Raw genomic sequence first — 9,062 nt, 5'->3', positions numbered from 1 at the left:
AGAATGCTGGACGACAGCAAAAACTTACAGCGTGTGGAGCAAAGACGGCGTCCACAAAGCACATCCGTACATGACATGACAATCAACAATGTCCCCACAAAGAAGGATAGCGTACGCACAACTTAAATAGTCTTGATTGCAAAAACAAAGCAGGTGCAGGCAATAGCACTCAAAGGAAGGCGTGAAGCTGCTACAGGAGAACACCAACTAAACAGGAAGGGTCACTAAAATAACAGCGCGAGACAGGAACTAAAGCACTACACACAGGGAACAACAACAAACTCAAAATAAGGCACGACAACCTGGTGGAGTTGAATTTTTTAACCTTTTCTGCTGGTGGTGTGCCTCTGTATTTTTTTTATGAAAAAAATGTGCCTTGTCTCAAAAAAGGTTGAAAAACACTGCTCTACATGTCCTATGTGGGTACTTTTAGCCATAGTATTGTTTTTAGTATTTTTTAATGATAGTATTTCTCTTGAAGCACAGACTAAGAGTAGCGACCATAAATCATGAAGCATTTAATACAAATGTCAATAAATATTTATATTCTATTCTAACCTATTTTATATATTACATATAGGTATTACCGTATTTTTCGGACTATAAGTCGCAGTTCTTTTCATAGTTTGGCCTGGCTCCAGTGCGACTTATCTATGTTTTTTTTCTTCTTTATTATGCATTTTCGGCAGGTGCGACTTATACTCCGGTGCGACTTATACTCCGAAAAATACGGTATATACTATTGTAAATTGTTCTTTGAGTGCCATAAGAAATGCCCAATATGTTTATTGCCTTTTAATTAAAATTTTAACCTTCTAAATAGTTCTTTGAGTGCATTAAGAAATATATGTTTAATATATCATAAGATTTTTTGTTAAAAAGGAGACATTTTGGTGTGGTCACCTTTATTTTGAAAAGTATCGGAATACATTTTGGTACAGGTACCAAAATATTGATATCGGGACAACCCTAGTTACTAAGGGTAGCCCGATATTTTTTCACTTACGATATTGCAGCCTCGAGAATGAGCTGATATTGATACGATACGATATTAACATGAATCATACATACTTTTATGACTTATTTTGAGGTGTGGAATATTAGAAAAAGCGTGATCAAGTTATACTACTCAAACAGAAAACAATAATCAGCAATGTGGTAGGAGTGAAACTGACCCATTTGTTAGTAACCAATAAAATACATAAAATCTAACCGTAAAGAAAATATTATTCTACATGGGCGTTATGGCCTAAAATATATATATTGCGATATATAATAGGGAAAATTATTATTTTTGTTTAATCAGATTTTGGAATTTGGATTAATCATTTTTAATCACAGGTGATTATGAGCTTGCATAATTTTGCTCAGAAAAGACCCCAATATTTGTACAGAAATACAATTTTATTGTCCAAATGTCAACATTTTTAAATGTTTTTCTTGAACGCATGTAATTTATTTGCACAAAACATGGGGACAGTTTTATCTAAAGTTCTTTCAGGCTGTATTTTGGAATTAAGTTTGCTAGCAAGCACACCTGTCAGCGTCTCCTCACTAATTTTTGACATATGCATTGATCTGATCACCGAGTACAGCAGTCAAGGTAATCACAAGACTTAACTGGTTAGGTTTGACAGCTCTAATATATATATATATATATATATATATATATATATATATATATATATATATATATATATATATATATATATATATATATATATAATATACATATATATATTATATATATATATATATATATATATATATATATATATATATATATATATATATATATATATATATATATATAATATATATATATATATATATATATATATATATATATATATATAGTACAGGCCAAAAGTTTGGACACACCTTTTCCTCATTCAATGCGTTTTCTTTATTTTCATGACTATTTACATTGTGGATTGTCACTGAAGGCATCAAAACTATGAATGAAAACATGTGGAGTTATGTACTTAACAAAAAAAGGTAAATTAACTGAAAACATGTTTTGTATTCTAGTTTCTTCAAATAACCGCCCGTTGCTCTGATTACTGCTTTGCACACTCTTGGCATTCTCTCGATGAGCTTCAAGCACACCTGTGAAGTGAAAACCATTCCAGGTGACTACCTCTTGAAGCTCATCGCGAGAATGTCGAGAGTGTGCGAAACAGTAATCAGAGCAAAGGGTAGCTATTTTGAAGAAACTAGAATATAAAACATGTTTTCAGTTATTTCACCCTTTTTTTTGTTAAGTACATAACTCCACATGTGTTCATTCATAGTTGTGATGCCTTCAGGGACAATCTACAGTATAAATAGTCATGAAAATAAAGAAAACGCATTGAATGAGAAGGTGTGTCCAGAATATGTATATATACTGTGTATATCTTATATATTTTTTATTTATTTTCTATTTATTTTATTTTATTTTTTATTTTATATTTTTTATTTGTATAATTTTTTTTTGACAGCCCTAATATATATATATATATATATATATATTTTTGACAGCCCTAATATATATATATATATATATATATATATATATATATATATATATATATATATATATATATATATATATATATATATATATATATATGTATATGTATATATATATATATATATATATATATATATATATATATATATATATATATATATATATATATATATATATATATATATATTATATATATATATATATATATATATATATATTAAGGTTGTCAAAAAATAAATAAATAAATAAATAAATAAAAATAAATAAATAAATAAATTAAAAAAAAAAATATATATATATATATATATATATGTATATATATATATATATATATATATATATATATATATATATATATATATATATATATATATATATATATATATATGTATATATGTGTATATATATAATTATATATATATATTATATTATATATATATATATATATATATATATATATATATATATATATATATATATATATATATATATATAATATATATATATAAATAATATAAAATATGAAAATATAATACAACTATTACAACTATTTAAAAAAAAAAAGGTTCCAGTAACCAGTATGTATGTGTTTATTTATCAAAAAGTTATTGAAACAAGAACAGTTTGGCTGTTGACGTTTGAGGTAACAGTTTTAGAATATGTACACTACACTATACGCCAGAGTAGTAGTTGTATTATTATTCTCTCTTAAGATGTTAAGAATGTACTTTCTAATTCCCTATTCATAGCTGATTACTCTTCGCCTTACAGTAACGCGGCTCCAAATGGCTGCTTTCTACAATGTGGCATCACAAACCAACACAAATATGACATGTTTTGTTTACAATTGCCAATAATTAATGTTTTCCTGTATATATAAAACATTTTTTTTCCCAAATACTTCTTAATCCTATTGAAGGTTAAAAAAAGTAATAAACCAGAACAGTTCTTAACCATGCATCTATCCTTCTCTAGATCCCAGAGGACCTGCTAGCGTGTTATTTTTCCGCAGTCTATTTCCGGGTTAGCAAGAATGACATTACCATTACTATGAAAACATTACACAGGCTGTAAAAAAAAGTCATATTGTGTAAAGTGTTCCCTCACCACTTTCGCAGTCTAAGTGCATCGCTGATTTTTAAGTACTATTGAGTACATTTGAGAAAATATCAATTCGATGTACTTTTTGTTATCATTATGATTATTTTTATGATGCCTCCCTTGATCACACTTCACTGACCCAAGTCATCCTGGTTAATGTTTGCATGGTCCAAAGGTGCCATTTTCAATTTGTTCTAAAGCTCTTGTTTCGATATACAACTGCAGATCAAGAACTCTACTGATTTTAATTGAGGCTGACTTGTTTGGTGACCGTCTTCTGACTTTGGCAGAGTGCAGGCTGTTTAGAGGCAAACAAACAGTCTATTTTCACCCCCCAAATCCCATTAGGGGATTACGTGGGCAAGCAAAAGAAGACCAAAAGACTTCATGATCCCTTTTTCTTTCTCAAGACTTTTCTAAGACAGTGTTTGTTGTTTTTGTGCGATTATCTAAAGTGACACAAGGACACTGAAACCGTGTAATACGCAACATATCGCCATGAAGCAAACACATTTAACATAACAGTTGTTATTGTTTCCGCAAGCTTAAGAAACTGAGAGCTGGGATTAAACGTTGACATGAAAAGGGAAAAGTGACCCCTTGAGCCGTTATTTTCTGGAGCTGATATGTATGCATCGACTGGGAATCTCATAAAAGCCGAGATGAGGGCAAATACCGGGAAATCTTCAGCGGGACGAGTTCTGATATGAAAACAAAATCTGCTGTGATTATTTTTTTCATCTTGGAGGCAGATTTTGTTTAGTACTGCAGCAATAACTCACAGCAACAAGCTGTGTTTATTTTTCATTTCCTTGAACTCCTTCATTGAACTTATTTTATTATACGCCATTTTTTTTACCGCACCACACTGGCAACTGGCAAGTCACATTATTAATATACTCACAAATCAGCACCGGATCCATAGATGGAGTACTTCACGTCACCCCATGGTCCAGAGTCCGGGTCTATTGCCTAAAGAACAGTTCAGTTAATTGAATTCAATAATCTCGTTTAAAGCTCTGTAGTGGGCATTTGTACACTACACACATTCTGCCTAGTTACAGAAACAAAACATGTGATGTGATCAAAAGAGGAAGAATGCAGATTTTTCTGTTGGTTAAAGTCACAATGAAACAAACAAAAAAAACTACAAAAATGGAATTACAGGGAGCCAATGTGTGAGGATAAAACATTATTCTACAAGAAAAAAAGTCAGATTATTTTCATGAATAAAGCTATTTTTTTTGCAAAGAAAAAAGTTGTAATCTATTCTACCAAAATAGGGACAAATATCTACATTCTGTCATGTAAAAAAATTTAGTTAGACTTATTTTGTTATACCAGTGGTTCTTAACCTTGTTGGAGGTACCGAACCCCACCAGTTTCATATGCGCATTCACCGAACCCTTCTTTAGTGAAAGATAAAATGTTGTTTTTTTTTCAAATTCAAGACAAAGTTATATGTTTTTGGTAACACTTTAGTATGGGGAACATATTCTAAGTAACAAAGACTTAATTTAGAGTTTTTTGGACACTAGGGGAACATATTCTAAGTAACAAAGACTTAATTTAGAGTTATTTGGTTATGGTTAGGGTTATAATAAGACCATGCCGAATAAGGCATTAATAAATACTTAATAATGACTAGTTAAGAGCCAATATGTTACTAATTTGCATGTTAATAAGCAACTAATTAATGGTGAATATGTTCCCCATACTAAAGTGTTACCATGTTTTATTACTGGTGCACAAAATGAACCGTGCATGAACATCACCTTGTTCAAAGAACAAAACCAACACAGTGCATAAACTCACAACAAATTACACACCTGCAAATCAGTCTGACTTCTGCTGTTGCCGTATCCGTAATACGCCGATAGGGAGAAGTTTTTATTTACACGATGAGTCGGGTGTGTTTTGACCTCCGCCGAACCCCTGAGCCCGACTCACCGAACCCCTAGGGTTCGATCGAACCCAGGTTAAGAACCACTGTGTTATACACTTTTAAAATGTTCTTGTAATCAGACAATACTTTCAGTAAATTAGATGGGTTATTAGAAGGCTGACCTGTCAGGTTCAAACATCGATGACATCTATTAAACAAGACAAGAAGCAAGGAAATAAACAGAGACAGAATTCAATTTTGCTCAATTTGAGGAGAAACGTGTCGACCTGTAACCTCTTACAGTGTCACCCACGCTCTAACGGAAAAATGGTTCACGTCTCCTCTTTTATTTGGATATTCCCCGTTTACATAACAACAGCTGTTTCTAAAGGAATGGGGGGAATGTAAACAGCCATTGTTTTCGGTCACATTAACACAAAATAAAAAGATGCCTCGGGCTTGAACTGGTCCTGGATCGAGCTTGGGCAGGTCTTGGATCAAAAATAGATAACCCATCCCGTCTCCTCCCATTACCTACTCAGTGGCCTAGTGGTTAGAGTGTCCGCCCTGAGATCGGTAGGTTGTGAGTTCAAACCCCGGCCGAGTCATACCAAAGACTATAAAAATGGGATCCATTACCTCCCTGATTGGCACTCAGCATCAAGGGTTGGAATTGGGGGTTAAATCACCAAAAATGATTCCCGGGCGCGGCCACCGCTGCTGCCCACTGCTCCCCTCACCTCCCAGGGGGTGATCAAGGGTGATGGGTCAAAAGCAGAGAATAATTTCGCCACACCTAGTGTGTGTGTGACAATCATTGGTACTTTAACTTTAACTTTTATCATACACAATGGAATTTTACAAGCCTTTGGCTTGGTACAACAAAGACAGCCCCTTTGTCTGTTCACTGGGAACTCAGAGAACGGAAAGTTTTTTGATAATTTACATACAAATTTTCTGACATGACCCTTCTGAAGAAGACTGCAGATGACAGTCGAAACATGTCAGGTAAAAAATCCATCTAATACACCGAAAATATTGTCTGATTGTAAGAATATTTGAAAAGTGTATGAACAAGAAGACATAATTAACCTTTTTGAGCAACTTATTTTGTTACAGTTAAAATGTTATTGAATGTCAAAATCTGAGACCATTAAGTTTTCGAGTCCTAAATGGCTGTCAAAGTGTACCAACTTCTCGGAATACCTACTCAGACTTCTTCTGTCCAGGTGAGATGCATGATTTATGATCTACAGTATTCAAATCACGAAATGTAAATGGAATATTGTTTGCACTTTTTGAATGTTTATTTATTGGATTTTATAGGGCGAAATAGAGGCGCTCCCAAAGGCTACGCTGTAAGCAGACTTGTATTTACAAGTTAGAATGCATAAAAGAAAAACAATCCGTCTGTCGTCTTGTCTTTCATAATGATTGTGAACGATAGGCAAAATTCCAAAAAAAAGTGCAGTTCCCTTTTAAGTTACAAGCAAACGTTTGGGTTATGAGCCTCCCCACCGCTAGATGGCGTAGCGAATGTCACAGTGAAACCTGTCAGATCCGACCAAAACACTCGGTCAAGCGATAACTTATAGCTAAAGCTCAACATAACTTTGTTTTCCCAACCCTGGGAATGAAGGAAGTGAGTGTGAATAACAGGACTTAAAAAGAAAAAGCAGATGATATTTATTGAATTAAAGAAAGAAATCATCAAAAACATGACTGTCAGAATAATTGTATCTAAGTTATCACAAAACTTTGTGTTTCCATGAGTTCCCGGCGAGCAGCCGAAAGCTGTCTTTGATCTTACCAATCAAAAGGCTTGTAAAACTCCACTGTGTCGGATGGGAAGCAACATGAAGGTGTCGGTTTCTTTGATGTACTGTAATCCATAGGAAGATTTTGTCTTGACCCGAGATCTACAAAGCGGAGAGGAAGCAGGACCTGACCCCCCCTCCAGGCACATTTTCTTTGAACTGTTTTATAACCAAAAGGCGACGGCTGTTTACGACCCCCCTTCCTTTAGAAACAGCTGTTGCCATGTAATCAGGGAAAGTCCAAATAAAGAGGAGGCGTACAATCTTTCGTCAGAGTGTGGTGGGACACTGTGCAAGGGTGCAGGACTACGCGTTTCTCCTCATTGAGCCAAATTTAATTCTGTCTCTGTTTAATTCCTTGCTTCTTGGTCTGTTTAATAGATGTCATCAGTGTTTGAACCTGAAAATGGCCAAGTGTGAAGCAGATTGAGCGTATGGTCTGCACCATACTGTAGCAGAATGAGTCGATAAAGCCAGCCAAGGGAAAAAAATATATCTTAATGGCGGACATTTAACCATGAAAAGATTGAGAATCCATTCATAGTGTGTTCCCGCTCTTCAAGGTAAATGTTGTATATTAGTATTACATTACTTCATAAAACTACAGAAGTTGTTCAAATTAAAGTACATTGTATTGCTTTTCATAAATTTATCTAAAAGTGTGTAATTCTTTCTAAAAGGCATGTACTGGTTGGGTCAAGCGCAACATAAAATTATTTCAATTCATTACAATGGACGACACTGTTTTGCAATACACGTTTTTCGAAGTACGAGTTGCATCACAGAACCAATAATAAACTGGACGAATTACCTGGATTGCTAGAAACCAAGTAGTTTATTATACCTGTTGGAATTTTTAACAAATACAGGGTACAACTTTTGGTCCTTTTAACATTACCACAATTTATGTAGTATTACTACTTTTGTATTTTTAATGTAAAAATATTTTTGTTTTACTAAATTCTCTACTTTTTTGTGTCACATTGTTTCTCTTGAATAAAACCAACATAATACTAAAATTAAGAATTTTTTTTATTTTTATGATGAAGTACTAGAGATGTCCGATAATATCGGACTGCTGATATTATCGGCCGATAAATGCTTTAAAATGTAATATCGGAAATGATCGGTATCGGTTTCAAAAAGTAAAATGTATGACTTTTTAATACGGCGCTGTGTACACGGACGTGGGGAGAAGTACAGAGCGGCAATAAACCTTTAAGGCGTTGCCTTTGCATGCCGGCCCAGTCACATAATATCTATAGCAGTGGTTCTTAACCTGGGTTCGATCGAACCCTAGGGGTTCGGCGAGTCGAGCTCAGGGGTTCGGCAGAGGTCAAGACACACCCGACTCATCATGTAAATAAAAACTTCTCCCTATCGGCGTATTACGGATACGGCAACAGCAGAAGTCAGACTGTTTGCAGGTGTGTGATTTGTTGTGAGTTTATGCACTGTGTTGGTTTTGTTGTTTGAACAAGGTGATGTTCATGCACGGTTCATTTTGTGCACCAGTAAAAAAACATGGTAACACTTTAGTATGGGGAACATATTCACCATTAATTAGTTGCTTATTAACATGCAAATTAGTAACATATTGGCTCTTAACTAGTCATTATTAAGTACTTATTAATGCCTTATTCTGCATGGCCTTATTATAACCCTAACCCTCTAACCCTCTAACCCTAACCCTAACCAAATAACCCTAAATTAAGTCTTTGTTACTTAGAATATGTTCCCCTAG

At 33.7% G+C, this 9,062-nt stretch overlaps 1 protein-coding gene across 1 annotated transcript in view; it reads right to left on the bottom strand.

The window, feature by feature from the left end:
- The window catches only part of cdhr1a (cadherin-related family member 1a), a 96,480-nt gene that overhangs the window by 65,168 nt on the left and 22,250 nt on the right, over positions 1 to 9,062 (bottom strand). The window contains 1 exon segment of the mRNA XM_062058052.1: positions 4,521 to 4,588. Within this exon segment, the coding sequence (XP_061914036.1) occupies positions 4,521 to 4,588 (68 nt within the window).

This window comes from Entelurus aequoreus, linkage group LG09, assembly GCF_033978785.1.
Source record: "Entelurus aequoreus isolate RoL-2023_Sb linkage group LG09, RoL_Eaeq_v1.1, whole genome shotgun sequence".
NCBI classification, from domain to species: domain Eukaryota; kingdom Metazoa; phylum Chordata; class Actinopteri; order Syngnathiformes; family Syngnathidae; genus Entelurus; species Entelurus aequoreus.
The sequence above is the reverse complement of the archived record's forward strand: the minus strand, read 5'-3'. Positions and strand labels throughout refer to the sequence as shown.